Source organism: Colletotrichum higginsianum, chromosome 5 (genome assembly GCF_001672515.1).
Source record: "Colletotrichum higginsianum IMI 349063 chromosome 5, whole genome shotgun sequence".
Taxonomy (NCBI): Eukaryota; Fungi; Ascomycota; class Sordariomycetes; order Glomerellales; family Glomerellaceae; genus Colletotrichum; species Colletotrichum higginsianum.
In genome coordinates, this window is record NC_030958.1 from 4,954,945 (window position 1) to 4,969,928 (window position 14,984).

A 14,984-nucleotide genomic window follows, 5' to 3' on the forward strand; every position below is an offset into this window, starting at 1 on the left:
TGGGAGGTCCGCTTGCCTACCTACCTGGGTCATGGACTGGTGGATAACTGTGGGTTAGAATGTTTTTGGAAGCCTGCCCGTTGCCAAAGAGAATGAAAACTGTGCGTGAAAAATTGGCTTGGCTGTCATAAGATCTCATGCAGGTAGTGGTGTATTAGTCTCCAGTGGAGGGAAAGCAATGTCATCGACATTCAGTATCGGAACCGCAGTACAATTCAACCAAGATAGCTCTAGAAACAAGCCAAGATCTCTTCCCGTCCCTCCCCTTCTCATGTTCTCTCCCGGAGATCCACGTCCTAGGGCCCGACCAGGCATCGGATCGGTTCTCTCGGGGGATAGACGCGAGTGACGTTGGGACTATCAATCTCCCACGCCCTCGGCCGTCCGTTCCACCAGACGCAGTGGGACGTGTGCGTCTCGTTCCTGCAGTGTGAATCAAGAACCATCGGCTCCCTGGTGGCAGTGGCATGCGCATAGGCGCGGCGCTGTCGGTCCCAGATGTAAGTGCAGTGCAGGTGGTGGAATCCGCCGTCAGTCCAGATCCCCGATTCCGGATGGTGACCGTTCAGGACGTTGTCCCACGCGACGAGTCTCTCCTGCTGCCGGTCCAGATAGAAAGTACTGTTGACTTCGGCCAAGTATTGGCGGTAAAGCTCCGCGTCGTGGCACCGCGGGGGCACCCAGGCACTCATCAGCAGGTCGTAGATGCATCCAGCGGCCTCGGCCTGCGTCCATGACGGGCCGCACTCCGGTCCCACGGCGAGAGGTTCAAGTTTCCTCTCGAACAGTCGTCCATCCGTCAGGGTCCAAGATCGGAGCAGGTAGAAGATGGCGGCGAGCACAGCGACCGAGCCGAGGGCGGTCAGAGTCTCGCAGCTGAGAAGGCCGCATAGCCGTCGACGGACACGCTCCCGGTGGCCTACGAAGGGCTCGAATAGATGAAGATCTGATTCTTGGAATTCGTCCATCATCTATCTAGTGAGGCTTGAGCGAACAGGTGTGACGACGCTGTCAGTCTATGTCAACGAATGTGGCTCATTGTTAAGCTTACAAAGGTATGCATACAGAGGTAGGGTTTCACCAGAATGATGCTTCAACCCAAGCGTGCGTGCAGCAGGAATCATAGGAAAATAGCTCTAAGTCCAGCATACTCCCGGATGATATAACTATGGACATAAGAAGCAGGTGGAGAAGAATGACTACTTCGGGACTGTTGTCCTTCGTCTCCGCCTGAAGCATCTGGCCGACCGCCCTCCCGTCTCCTCCTTACCGAACGACGGCTGGGTTGGGATGTACTCCGTATAATTCTCTTGTGCAGATACTCAAAAAAGGTGTTTGGTGGAGGGAGTAACATGATTCGCTGGGAGGAAGAGGTCTTTGGGTTCGTGGGTACCGTTTAACAGCCGGGGAGGGGGCTGGATGGGATGGTCGCCTCTTCGCAACGCAGTACGGGGTATGGCGTAAAACCCTTGATCCATCTGAGTTGATCCATGGGAATTCCAAAGGATGCCCTGTTATCATAGAGTTTCCGGGGAGAATAGTGTATATGCACAAGTCTCCGGACAGTGTGCATGGGCTGCTGTCCATGAGTAGGACAAGCGCCGTGTAATTTTTCCTCCGTGAAGCTGATGAGGAAGACTTTCCCTCGAGTCTTCGTCTACTACTGACTGTACTCAACTTGCATAGACTTTGAGCACCATCTGCTGAACAAAACCAAAACCAAAACCCTCATCTCTGGTACTACTGCGACACTCGTGATTCAAAGAACAAATCATGGCCCAGACTAACGCCGTCTCCGTCGACGAAGGCTCGTCATGGAGGACGATGCCACACAAAGACCAGCTGCTCGTGCTGTGTCTCTCTCGGCTGTCCGAACCGATTACGCGGACAAGCTTCAGTGTTTGTGCCCTCCCCCCCCCCTTTTCACCAGATAGCCAAGAAAGACTGACAAGCTGGCTTACACCTCGCTCTGGTAGACGTATATATACTATCAGCTTCAGTCGTTGGATCCCTCGCTCTCGTCGGCCGAGATCGTACGTCAGGCCACATGGATGCAGACGGCCCTGACGGCTATGGTGGCGCTCGTCAGCCTGCCCACGAGCCGTCTCGCCGACTCCCCACGATTCGGCCGCAAGGGCGTCCTGCTGGCGAGCATGGCCGTCCTCGGCACGAGCACCCTCTGCTTCGGCTTCATACGCAGCTTCACGCAGGCGATGGTGCTCCGCATCATCGAGGGGACGTTCAGCGGCGGGACGCTCGTGGCACGCACCATGATCCCCGAGATCGTGCCCGGCAAGAAACATCGCGTCAAGGCATTCCTGCTGCTGCCTCTGGCCTTCAACATTGGTGTCCTGGCCGGCCCGCCGATTACCGGGCTCTTGGTCGCATATGCCCAGAGCCACGCTGGGAAGAACGACTTCTTGGGCCGTTGGACGTATGCACCGCCTATGCTGATGGCAGGCGGGATAATCTACACGGCCTTCTTGGCCGTCTTCTTTTTGTTGGAAGAGGTATTGTTCCTTTTTGCTCTGCCCCACTACCACTATTACTATCACTACTCCCACTACTACTTACTCTCCCGCACGACTCTACATCCTTCCTGGTTGTATGATCGACTAACCTGACTGTGTCCGGGTCACGTAGACGTTGCCTGCCCTTAGAGGCCAACCCGATATCGGGATACGCATCAAGAAGGCGGTCGTGAGGCTTTGGCAGCGCTACAGGTCTCGCGGGGCGACCAAGCTCGGCTACGAGCCCGCCAACACGCAAGACTCTGAGGATTCCCAGGATCTGGATCCGCTGTTGTCGCCAGAGGCCGATGACGAGGCTCAACGCGGCAGAAGCGAGCCTATCCCGACCCCCACAAGCAGCAAGATGCCGCTGCGGAAAGCCCTTACGGCCAACGTCTTGCTCGCGACCAGCTGCCAGGCGATGCTTGACGGCCTCACCGCCGGTTACAATACCCTCTGGCCCCTGTTTCTCAGCGATCCGCCCGCCTCCGCGGCCCTGTCTCTGCGGGACGAGAGGGGATCGTCCCCGCTGCGGTTCTCCGGCGGCGCCGGCCTCCAGCCCTACCAGATCGCCCTGACGCTCACGATCCTGGCCGTCACCGCGCTCCCGCTGCAGATCTTGGTCTACCCGCGTGTCAGCTACAAACTCAAGCCGCTGGGCACCCTGCGGTGCTTCCTGTGGTGCCCGGCCCTGGCCTTTGCCCTCGCTCCGTTCATCGCCGTCACGGCCAAGTTTCCTGTTCTCATGTGGCTCGTCATCGCCGTCGTCCAGCTGCTCATGGTCCTGACCGCGGCCATGGTGGTGCCTTCGGCGACCTTGATGACCAACAAGTTGAGTCCCCACGCCATACTTCCCATTCTACATGTCTGCTGCTCGAAACACAATGCTGATACGACTTGTCACGCAGCTCGGCTCCAAGCCCGGCCGCCCTGGCCGCGACCCACGGTTTGGCAGTCACACTGTCTGCTGTGGCGCGGACGATAGGCCCGTTCGCGGTTGGGAGCGTCTACGCAGCGAGCCAGGCCAGCCATAACGGGGGTCTCGCGTGGTGGCTGATGGCCGGCACGGCCATCTGTATCTGTGTCATAAGCTGGTTTGTCCAGGATGGGACCGAGCAGGGCACCACCGCCCCGCCGGCGCGGGAGGAGACCGGCGAGCATGGCGCGAGATCGAAACCCGCTGTTCGAGCAATGGGATGACGGAATAGGAAGAAAACATATCTCGACACGAAGTTTCATCAGAGGCCCCCCCTCCCCGGCTTCCCATGCTACTACTGCTGGATTTTCGCAACTGGAGTACTGGTGTGTAGAGACACTTGAGACTAAATTGCCAGCTTTGCGGGCTTGTCTTGAGAATATGAAGGTGAGCCAGACTCTTTACACACAAAGTAGCGGCCATGGCATCCGATCGGCTTTGAACTCACCCCTCAACACCTAGTTCATAGTCCACTCTCCCAATGTCATACATGGAAACCACACTTGTTGCGTTTGCACGGCACACGCTCAAAATTCATATGCTACTCTTGCCGGATCTGATCTCACAAGGTAACATTTAGCTGGCCTGGACAGCCTTCTTTCAGTTCCTGAAGCTTTCCGGCCCGGAGCTGCTACTACCCTGCTTCATATGGGATGAGTTTGATATGACCGGGGCATGGCTGCTGGAGCTTAGCTCTCTCGTGGGAAAACAGCTCCGGGGCCTCGCATGCCAGCCTTCCCTCGGTCGTGCCATAAGTCATGCATTAAGAGCTCTCTAGAGGGTAAAACAAATATTCACTGCAAATGTGTGTGGCACACGGCTGTCGCCCCCTCTTTGTTTTCCCCATCAACTTCATCAACGACATCATGGTCTTGCTGCAGTTATTGCATCTACTCTCGGCCTTGTGCCCGCTGGCCGTTGCCAGCCAAAAAGGCTCCTTTGACCGGTGGCACCCCCCCGGCCCCGGGGACGGTAGGAGGCTGGAATCTGTTCTATTAGCGAAGAGAAGGGCTGGCTAATAAGAGTCTGCTGGATAACAGTCCGCTGTCCCTGTCCCATGCTGAATGCGTTGGCAAACCACGATTTTCTCCCCGCCGATGGCAGGGGCATATCGCTGGAAATCACAACGCGTGCCTTGAGAGACGGCATCAACGTCGATCCCCACGTGTCCAAGCTGCTCTTCGACCATGCCATCAAGACGAACCCTGACCCAAACGCCGACACGTTTGACCTCGACCACCTGAGCCGCCACGGCATCATAGAGCACGATGCCAGCCTTACGTGAGCTTTTGCCTCCTTCCGCCCCCGAGCAGGTTATCAATACATACACATGCACGTCTTGGGAGACTTGGTTAGAGGATGACTGACAGACTGACTGATGTCCGTAGTCGACCGGACAACAGCTCTGGTGATCCTAGTGTATTCGACCCCGAAGTGTTTGAGGAAACACTCCAGTACTGGCCCGACCCCATCGTCTCCGTACGACAGGGCGCCGCCGCGCGACTCGGTCGTATCCGCACCTCAGCCGGCACCAACGTCGACTTCGAGATGAGGTTGGAAGACAATTTCCGTGGACTCGGTGAGGTGGCGGGGTTCTACCTGACCCTGGGAGACCGGGTCGCCGGCACGGTCAACCGCACTTGGCTGACCTACTTTCTTGGTACATTTCTCATGTTTTCTGTTCTTCTGCCTCCCTTTTCCACCGTTTATAAGATTTATCATTACTTTCGGTTTCTTTCTTTACTCACTGTCCCGTTGGACGACGCTGATATGAAAGACTATGTGCAGAGAAGGAGTTTCTGCCAGTCCCTTTCGGCTGGACGAGGCCGCGCGACCCTATCACTCTCGAGGCACTACAGGCGGTCATGGACAAGGTCTACGACGCGACGAAAGGCATCATTGACGAGGAGCGCCGCCGAGGCAATTCCGGGCCTAGAATGCACACTGATGAGCAGCGCGTGCTCGGTGGGGTACACTGAGAGAGATGAAATCTCCTCATCGAAAAGCCGAGATGTGTCGGAGGGCTTTTTTCCTTCAAGGGGCTAGTCTCATTGAGCCCAAATAGGCGTCCGTGTTGCCAACTCCAGCGATCTATTACTCGATACCAGGGGAAAGCTCATTGAGAACGAGGCTACGGGGTAATGAGCGATCACCGCATCTGAGCAGATCCTGTATGGCAACAATGGTTCTGTTTTGCCTCAAAACAATACGCATATCTTGTTCTGTACACTACTTCTCGATAGGAGGGACAAACCTTGCGTAAGAAGAAAGTGGGTGAACTTCTCTGCATGCTTTGACAGTCCGCCAGCCGAGCAACTAGAAATCCTTGCAAGCCATACAATGCCGGCTAAGGCAAGGGGCAACGTCGTGAAGGTGTCGAAAGTACCGAGTAGAGTTTACATATCCGGTTCCGTTTTCCCGAGACACATCAAACAAGGACCTCTTTTTTGGGACAGTCAGCCGGGCCATGAATCCGGCCTTCGTTCTTCGGGGAAGAGATAGGGGGTCTTCTGGGGAAGACTTGAAAACGTGGTAGTTCCATGCTCGTGGCATCTGAACATGGCTGGTAGTTGGTTGATTCGCAGCTCACGCACTATACGCAGACCAGCCGGCCAACCAAGACCTCGGGATCCATACACATCACCGACTCTAGCACCCTCTTTCTCGTCCTTTCGGGAATGGCAGCGAGCAAAAACCCCTTCCTGATTCAGGACGCGGCGGCAAGTCGAGGCTACGGCTGCGCCAGCCCGTCCGCGGCTCCTCTCTTCCTCATCCACGACGCCAGCGGCAACATTGTCAGCTACCTCAAGCTGGGCTCTCTGGGGGGTGCTCGCAGAGTGTACGGCATCAGTGATCCTCACTTCGGACATGAAGGCGGTGCCTGGCTGAGCGTCAACGAAATGGCCCGGCACTACATCAAACTCGTCAAGAAAGTTACGCTACGAGGGAACATTCTCCTGGGAGGTGAGCCATGCACTGCACTGCTAGCCCTAGACTCGTCCGCCTTGCCCATGTTCTCCCTCTTTCCCCCCTCCCCCCATGCTGCCGAACCACTGAGTCTGTAAGCATTCGGCAATATGGACATGACCTGACAGGTAACCAGGGTGGTCGTTTGGGGGCATCATCGCCATCCAGATGGCTCACATGCTCGCCGCAGAGGGCCGAGGCCTCGTGTGCTCAGGCCTGGTCCTGATCGATACCATCTACCTTTCGCCGTCCCGCTCTCTCGGCTCCGGCGCAAACTCTAACCTTGCACCCTCGATGCCCGCCAACGTGACGCCCGACACCCGTGACGAGATTCTGGTCTCGCTGGTGCGCGCCCACATGCTCTGCTCGTCTTGGTCGCCGCCCTCGTGGGCCCGCCACCGGGTCCCACAGACGGTGCTCATCAAAGCCGCAGATTCGATCCCGGGCCGGGCCGGGCCCATCGAAGAAGATGGGAAAGCTGTTCTGTGCAGGCTGGACTCGCAGCGCCATCAAACCGATCTTGGTTGGGGCGAGACGCAGCCGGGGCTCGTCACCACTGTCATCGACACGCCGGGGAACCACTACGCCCTGTTTGCCGACGAGAACGCATGTTTGTACCTGTCTGTTGTACATGCTGGCTACACTTCCCTTCTCCTGCTGATTGTGCCGGCACAATCCTTTGGGGTTTGTCCATGAATGGGCTGCGCTGACATAGAGGCACTGGCCTTCGATAGATATTGTCCACAACTGAATCGCTCAAGCAAGCCCTCAGTCTGCTGGGCGGCAACCAATAGCAATGGCTGATGATGGCCGCGGCAACTCCACTCGCGGCATAGTGTCTGAGGAATACCCAGACAAGAGCGACGCCGCTTCGAGCGAGAAGGATGGCCTCCTCAGCTATCACCACTGTCAACACCAACAATGCATCAGCCGTGGGGACTCTCGGGAGAGAAGCAGTCCCAAACGGACGAGCCGCCAGAAGATCTCGAGGAGATCCTTTGCCGATTCTGTGTTCTGGATCCAGTGGGCCATCATTGTTTGCCTTGTCATCAGCACTTGCGCCGTGGCGGCGCAGCGGCGGACCTGTATTGCCGGACCGGCGATGATGCCCGCGACGGCCCCGGCCCGGTCAACCATCGAGCCGCTGGTTCCGGACCATGTCACCGCGGCCCAAGAGCCCCTGAACTACGGCTACTACGTGCCCGAGCCGATCCCCTACGACATCTTTAGCAATGTCTCACTGATGGAGCAGCGACTGGCAGAGCTCGAGTATGCCAATGTCGGCACAGGGGTGAAGGCCAACGGACGTTACGGCGTCTATGTTGACAAGTCGGGCAGGCAGCGCTTCCTTTACCCAAAGCTCACCATCAACAACACCGAGGCCTACGTCATATCAGGCTTGCACCAGATGCACTGCATGATGGAGACGCTGCGCGATTACGGGCTGCTCGTCAACGGGTTTCGGCCGCTGTGGAACGATCACCACGTCATACACTGCTTCAACAAGTGGTACAGGTCCATCGCCTGCTCCGCTGACAGCACGGCCGAGGGATACCAGGAGCCGTTTGGCAGCGTGCCCATGAGCGAGGTCCGCCGCGCCAGCTGGGCCAGCAGCGTGCCGCGGTGCCGCGACTTTGGCGCCCTTGTGCGCTGGGCCGAGGACCCGGCACATGCTCTGCCCTTCCACTATGACTCGGGTCTCAACGTGTCGGATGTGTCTAGATTGTCTGAGGAGTGTGACGTGACCAAGTGCCGTGATGAGAGGGGTTGGATGGGGCTGGACTGATGCTTGTGGCCGGGGTTGTTTTGATCCCTTTGGTGAGGCTAGGGGAGTTTTCGATATGATGGATAGGAAGGGTTTTCAATAGAGATTTTGGATGGATTTCAAAGCTCCGCGTGTGTCTAGAAATATTTAGTTTTCTCCATAGCGTACTATAGTCTATCTCTGAAAAGACACAAATTCTAAATCTCTCTTCACTACCCTTACTCGACTTCTTCCTGGCGGCGACTTACTCAATGTGGACTTGATACCAACAATTATCCCATTAAGTCTCAACCTCTAAAACCCTACTATGAGTAACCCATACGTGCATGAACAAGAATGACCTTGTAAATAAAAACTTATCATTCTTTGGGGAGCAAATTACGCTTAAGAGCTTTTTGTGACACACTTTCCAGCAGCATAATGTATTGCACAGGGATAGGAGGGTCCAGATACCTGTGGAATGACTAGACTCACTTCTACAGCCCTTCATAAAAGTCTATCGAATCTCTACTTGTCTTATTTTCTGACGGATAAGGAGTGCTGTTGTCTTGCAAAATAAATTCTACGCTGCTTCAGCTAATATCAATCTGTACAAGATACGCATCCACCTTCAAGTCCTTACAAAACGCTGTCATTCTTTCACAGCGTATATCTGAACTCCTTGTTCTTTCGGTCGGTCAAGTCACTAAACTCGATGTCGGTCACATGCCCCAACCCCCCAGCCTGGACAAGTCTTTCGCGACGCTTGTTCTCCCAGACGTAATAGAACCGCAGCATCAACGTAAACATCATGGCCAAGCCGCAGGTGACGATGATTGCAGTCTTTGCGGGAAGGTAATCCGGGGCAGACTCGGCCGTGAAGGTCAGAGGGCCGATGATGTTACCGACGCAGAAGCAGATGAGCAGAGTTGCGTTCATGGTGACCTGAATAGCGTCAGTCTTTTTCTCGCCATCTCCTAGCATAGAGTGTTACACACCTTCTTGGTATGCCCAGCATAGTTGGCACCGACCAAAGAGTACAAGAGAGGCAGCGTGGCTCCGATGCAGTTGGTCATGTAGTTGCCGATTAGCTTGCCTGCCTTGTTGTCTTCGGGAAGAAATGCCATGAGTGCTGCCCCAACAACCCCTGGGACAAGTAGACAGATGATGTTGATAGCCCGCTGGTTGAAACGGCCTGCCATGTTTGTCGCTGCCAGGATCGAGACGATGCTGACAGCTCCTGATGGGATGGACAACAATGCCGTCTCCTTCGAAGTGTATCCGAATCCCTTGATGATGGTGGCCTGGAACGATGAAACTGCGCCGTTGGGCACGTTGGAGGAAATCGTGATGAGTGCCAGCAGGTACGTCTGCGGATCCGTGAAGCACTCGATGAACTGCGGCCACTTAAAGTGCTTGTTCTCGACGCCCGTCTGGTTCCCCCGTAGGCGCTCGATGGCCCAAATCTTTTCCTCTCGAGAAAGGAACCGAGCGGTCATGGGATTATCGGGAAGAACCATGATGACTGTGGCACCGATGGCTATGGTGATCAAGCCACAGATGAGAAACATGATCTGCCAAGACATGAATCCAGAGCTGTGGTAATGCTGGAAGCCGAAGGATATCAGAGAGCCGACGATGGTACCGCCGCCTGTTCCGAGATACCAGATGCCCATTCGAGGTGGTTGTTCTTGTCGCTTGTACCACTGCGAGATATCGTCAGCCAGGAGAACACTTCAGTGCGCCACAGAGCTCGTACCATTGTAGTGATCACAATCAGCGAAGGTGCCACGGCACTCTCAAAGACACCCAAAAGGACTCTGGTCACAACCAAACCAGCCCAGTCATGACATGCCGAGGTTGTGGCGAGCACCACTCCCCATAGGCACACCATGATCCCGATGTACTTGGCGGTCGGAAACCTCTGCATGCCCCACGCGTGAGGGAACTCGAACGCCAAGTAGCTCACGTAGAAGATCATGGCCAGCTGCGAGTACTGGTCTCCCGTGATGCTCGTGTCGCCCTGCAAGCCCATGACATTGGCATAGTTGATCAAGGTCTTGTCGAGATACTGGAGGATGTAGCAGGCAAACAGGAGCGGCACGACGCGCCAGTCAATCTTGCGCTTGAGCCTGCGCTCGTCCTCGGCTGTCATCGGACCAACATCTCCGCCATTCCGTAGGAAGTCGAGAGCGGCGTCGGCGTTGTGGATGTCTTTGACCTCGCCGATTAACACCTCGGGCTGGCTGTCGCCGGCACTGGGGGCTTTCTCGATGTCGATCTTTGGTTCAGAGGCCGCCATTGGGAAGAGTTGATCGAGCCGTGTCAGCGCAAGTCAAGCTCATGCTTTTGACATTTAGGGAGACGGTTCTGTCGACCTCATGGCTCATGATCTATATTCACCAGCAGCTGGCTGTCTATGACGCGCATCATTCAATTCCAGGGCCTGAGTGATCCCGCGGAGACAGCGGCATACTCTCCGATATCTTCATCGATAGATCTGCGATGATCACCAAGGACGCCGAGTTTCGACCAATTGAATTTCTGGGCCATGTCATTGACCATGCCACTGCAGGAAGGTGACTAGGTTGTTGGTTGGCCGTTGCGAGGTCGTTATCTTCCTGCGGGAGAGAAGCAGCCGACGATATCAGATAAAGTCCGATTATGGTGTAGGCGGACACGTCGCGCGACTGAGTAAACATTCGTGACCCGGTGCAACGAATGAAAGCCGAACTAGTAAAGCCGATGCCGCTGGCCCCCTCAAACTCGCCCGAGGAAAGGAGGTTCCAACTCATTTCTTATCTGACAGTTCTCTGCAGCTTGTTCCGGACAAGTCATAATCTCGATAACTTCAGTTCCAGCACTGTCTTGTGCTATGAGTCGTCGTCGTCGTCGTCGTCGTCGTCGTCGTCATCGTCGCTGTATTTCATATTTGCGATTGAACGAGAGCTTCATTTGATGCTCATTCCACGAATCTAGATGTTACTTCTATCAGCCTTGGGTCAAGTTCACTAAACCCATAGCTCAACACACGGGGTGGAAGCTGGCTGTTGGGGGGCGTATGGACCAGCCCACGATGGGACTTGAAGAAGCTCACATTGTCGTCGCAAGTATTCTGCGTATATTAGCAGCTGTAGACGAAGTGTTCAGATTGAGGGGCGGGATGAACAATCTCATATGAGGCTCCGGGACCGAGTTCTACTCTCGGTTTTCAGTCAACAGCACCTCTATTGTGGGAAGCGCCAGAAATCAAGAAAGTCGGCTGAGACTAATCAGATGACATCTCAGTTTACCGGCTTTCAATCATCGCTCCGATGCTCTCCTCTTCTGTGTTGCAATCTTGGACTCGTAATTTCATCGAACCGACAAAATCTGTGTACTGTTTGATTCTCTAACCTCAACTAGGAGCCCGATCATTGAGCCGCCCTTAACCTCTAGGTTAATCGCTAAGTTTCCGGTAAATCTAGATAACAAAAGGATGTTTCAAAGGATACGTTGGGAACAATTGCTGCTGTCCAGTTCTAGTTCCACTGTTGCAACAGTCATAATTCCAGTAAGTTTCACAGAGTGTTATCCCCTGGCAGTAATTCGCGCATTGCAGGTGAAATCCTAGCTTTGCCTCATTTAACGTTGCTAGATTCACTGGGCTTATTTGCCCGCAAAATCCAAGAGAGTGTGTTAAAGTTATGCGCAATTACTGCGCTGCAAGGTCAGCCTGACCACTGAAAGCTCCACAACTATTATCGAGCAGAATGAGCCAGAGAGAATGTGCTTGTGATGGAAAGCAATTTTAGCATTTCAGCAAAATTGGAGCGAGAAAAGCTCGATGTCAATTCTCCGTTATTGTTCTTGTCTCCAGGATGTATTCTTTCAAAAGAGTACCGAAGCATCAATGTCAAATTCTTGTCAACTCATGTTTCAGTTGGTGCCTGACCACGAAAGAAGTAATGAGGCATTTCTAACGCCGGGAATCGATTGTCTAATGTTTAACTCTTCTTTCCTACCCCGAGGAAACATAAACAATCAAGCTTGGTTGTTGCTGGGTGGTCCGTTGGTTGCCCTCTTGGTTTCGTTTGCCCTTTGCAGATCTAGGAGGCACACAAGGTTGGGTGGTGCGGCGATGCCGACAGTTTAAAGAGGGCTATGAGAGTATGTTACTTAGCCTAAAATGTCCCTGGATCAATTGATTGTCTGACCTGCCTAACTCCCTTTTCTTATCCGTAACCAACTATTCTCCCTGCCCTTCAAAAGTCGACCAGTCTTTCACCGGCTGGAGTTACAACCAACCACAAAAGCAGACCCGGTATTTCGACCAGATCAACAAAGGTCTCAAAATGAGCCTGATCGGAATTTCAGCTTCAATAGAAACCGAGGATTCACAACCAACCTCGTACAGTGCCCTCTACAACGCCCACCAACCTCCGCGGCTCTCCCCCGAGGCTCAGCGACTCTTCTGGACTCTCGACGGTCCCCTGTCCGAAGCCGTCTGGATCATGAACACCAAGCGCGACCCGAGCTCTCTCGAGCCGTACTCTCAGGGCGACACCTGGCACCCGTTCTCACGGGCGCCGCTCACGGAGCCCAAGGTCTCGTCCATCACCGTGCGCACCAACGAACTACACGAATGGGATGACATGTGCTTCAGAACGCACCGCGAACACAGAGACCCCAGCTGTGACGACGAGGACGAGTCCCTCTTCGCCCTTTGGGGAGACCTACTCTGCTACGATCCGGAGGAGGACGAGGAGGGAGCAACTCATCTGCTGGGAGAGGCGGTAAGCGTGGTTGTAAAACCTACTGTCGCTCCCTTTGTTACGATACACGACTACTTGTCAGTGGTGCACCCCTGGCTCCTAAGTTCCCGTGGGGACCTTCTGGCTGCTATGGCTGCTATGGCGGAAGGGCGGCTGTATAACAAGCCGCTGCCCGCAGAGACGAAGCTTATGATCAATATTAAGGAGCCTCATCTCTTGGTGATGTGCGAGCAGGCGGAACGGATCAGCGAAAATATTAAACCACAAAACACGTGGTTGGGGACGACGGATACCTAGGAACCCGGTGCCGGTAAGTCAGACTACCCACTTTTCGGCACCCCCCCCATTTCGGCACCCCAAAAATGCCTCAAATGCCTCATCACCAGAACATACCCCTCAACTTTCAACATCAACAACATTTTCTATACTTATGCGAATAACCTCATTTTTTCCTCAGAGCTTCTTTTCGACCTTATGGGCCAGTATACCGAAGATGAAGTCAATCAGGCCCTTGACGCAATAACCAACGGCATGCCCATTAAGAGGGCTGGTCAGGTGTATGGCATCCCAAGATCAACACTTCAGTATCGGATTAAGGGCACTCAACCAAGGTCAATTGCCTTTTCTGACCTGCAGAGACTTTCTGTTAGTCAGGAGGCTAAACTGGCTGAATGGGTTCGCATTCAGCATGCCCTTGGTGTTGCCCCAACCCATCTGCAAGTGAGGCTATTCGCAGAAAGGATCCTCCATGCCATGGGGGATACAGAGCCTATAGGAAAAGGCTGGATCCAAGCCTTCTTGAAGAGGAATCCATCAGTCAAGGTCCAGAGAAGTCGCCCTATCGATTCTAGGCGTGTTAATGGGGCATCTACTGAGGTCATCAGGGACTGGTTCAAACTACTCGCCATACCAGAGATCACCAGCATCAAACCAGCTAATAGATACAACATGGATGAGACTGGTATCCTTGAGGGCCAGGGATCTAATGGGCTGGTGCTGGGCATGTCTGAGACGAAGTCTGTACGTAAGAAACAGCCTGGATCAAGGGCATGGGTATCCATCATCGAATGCATCTCTGCCCTGGGCCATGTTCTGAATCCCCTCGTTATCTATAAGGGCAAGGCAGTCCAGCAGCAGTGGTTTCCTCTAGACCTTGGCCCTTATGAAGGATGGCAATTCACTGCAACGGAGAATGGATGGACTTCAGATGCCACTGCAGTTGAATGGCTGCAGAAGGTCTTCATCCCTCAGACTCTTCCTCAGGGCAAGGAGGTCAGGCTGCTGATCATGGATGGACATGGGAGTCATACAACGACTGACTTTATGTGGTTATGCTATATAAACAACATCCATCTATTGTTCTTACCGCCACATACCTCCCATGTCCTCCAGCCACTTGATCAGTCAGTCTTCAGCCCTGTCAAGGCAGCCTATAGGAAGGAGCTTGGATACCTTGGTCAGTGGAATGATTCAACTGTTGTAGGCAAGAGGAACTTTATAGGCTGTTATCAGAAGGCTCGTACTGCAGGTATGACGATGCAGAACATTAGAAGTGGTTGGAAATGGACAGGGTTGTGGCCTGTCTCTATGGCGAAGCCTCTGATGAGCTCCCTACTGCTCCCATCAACACCAGCAGCATCAGGATCATCTGATCAGGTCAGCAAAGGGCAGTCTGGAGGCAAGGAAGCTGAAGGATGGGTATCTGCGTCATCTGCAGTGGCATGGTCGACGCCAAGGAAGATGAAGGATCTAGCTGGGCAGTTGAAGCTATTCACAGAGCTGGAGAATGATGCCTTTACTCAACGCCTTCTATTCAGGAAGGTAAAAAAAGGCTTCAGCGAGCAGGCATATGAGCTGGCAAATACCCAGCAGAAACTGGAGCTTCTGCAGGCCCAAGTCACCAATACTGCAGTAAGGAAAAGAAGGGCAGTCCAGCTGGATCCTAACACTAAGTTCGCCAACATCAAAGACATCCAGCAGGCGCAACTTAAGGCTGGGGAAAAAGAGGATGATGCAGCCGAATCCAGCGACTC

At 54.2% G+C, this 14,984-nt stretch overlaps 7 protein-coding genes across 7 annotated transcripts; 5 read left to right on the forward strand and 2 right to left on the reverse strand.

Moving 5' to 3' along the window:
• Positions 1 to 296: 296 nt before the first annotated feature.
• On the reverse strand, positions 297 to 968 carry CH63R_08360 (Major facilitator superfamily transporter; the record flags this gene model as incomplete). The annotated part of the gene is made up of 1 exon (XM_018303334.1): positions 297 to 968. One exon carries the CDS (start codon positions 966 to 968, stop codon positions 297 to 299), a length of 672 nt encoding a protein of 223 aa, XP_018158112.1.
• An 805-nt stretch (positions 969 to 1,773) lies between these two features.
• CH63R_08361 (Major facilitator superfamily transporter) lies at positions 1,774 to 3,710 on the forward strand (the record flags this gene model as incomplete). The annotated part of the gene is made up of 4 exons (XM_018303335.1): positions 1,774 to 1,899; positions 1,977 to 2,510; positions 2,644 to 3,341; positions 3,419 to 3,710. The coding sequence occupies 4 exons, from the start codon at positions 1,774 to 1,776 to the stop codon at positions 3,708 to 3,710; spliced, it is 1,650 nt and encodes a 549-aa protein (XP_018158113.1).
• Positions 3,711 to 4,289: 579 nt separating this feature from the next.
• CH63R_08362 (Thioesterase domain-containing protein) lies at positions 4,290 to 5,465 on the forward strand (the record flags this gene model as incomplete). Its single annotated transcript, XM_018303336.1, has 4 exons — positions 4,290 to 4,458; positions 4,527 to 4,767; positions 4,875 to 5,146; positions 5,275 to 5,465. The coding sequence occupies 4 exons, from the start codon at positions 4,290 to 4,292 to the stop codon at positions 5,463 to 5,465; spliced, it is 873 nt and encodes a 290-aa protein (XP_018158114.1).
• Positions 5,466 to 6,164: 699 nt separating this feature from the next.
• Positions 6,165 to 7,149, forward strand: CH63R_08363 (Thioesterase; the record flags this gene model as incomplete). Its single annotated transcript, XM_018303337.1, has 2 exons — positions 6,165 to 6,450; positions 6,590 to 7,149. The coding sequence occupies 2 exons, from the start codon at positions 6,165 to 6,167 to the stop codon at positions 7,147 to 7,149; spliced, it is 846 nt and encodes a 281-aa protein (XP_018158115.1).
• Positions 7,150 to 7,249: 100 nt separating this feature from the next.
• CH63R_08364 (Thioesterase) lies at positions 7,250 to 8,239 on the forward strand (the record flags this gene model as incomplete). Its single annotated transcript, XM_018303338.1, has 1 exon — positions 7,250 to 8,239. The coding sequence occupies one exon, from the start codon at positions 7,250 to 7,252 to the stop codon at positions 8,237 to 8,239; it is 990 nt and encodes a 329-aa protein (XP_018158116.1).
• A 618-nt stretch (positions 8,240 to 8,857) lies between these two features.
• On the reverse strand, positions 8,858 to 10,499 carry CH63R_08365 (Major facilitator superfamily transporter; the record flags this gene model as incomplete). Its single annotated transcript, XM_018303339.1, has 3 exons — positions 8,858 to 9,142; positions 9,196 to 9,903; positions 9,957 to 10,499. 3 exons carry the CDS (start codon positions 10,497 to 10,499, stop codon positions 8,858 to 8,860), a joined length of 1,536 nt encoding a protein of 511 aa, XP_018158117.1.
• A 2,032-nt stretch (positions 10,500 to 12,531) lies between these two features.
• On the forward strand, positions 12,532 to 13,054 carry CH63R_08366 (LysM domain-containing protein; the record flags this gene model as incomplete). The annotated part of the gene is made up of 2 exons (XM_018303340.1): positions 12,532 to 12,972; positions 13,034 to 13,054. The coding sequence occupies 2 exons, from the start codon at positions 12,532 to 12,534 to the stop codon at positions 13,052 to 13,054; spliced, it is 462 nt and encodes a 153-aa protein (XP_018158118.1).
• Between the last annotated feature and the right edge of the window lie 1,930 nt (positions 13,055 to 14,984).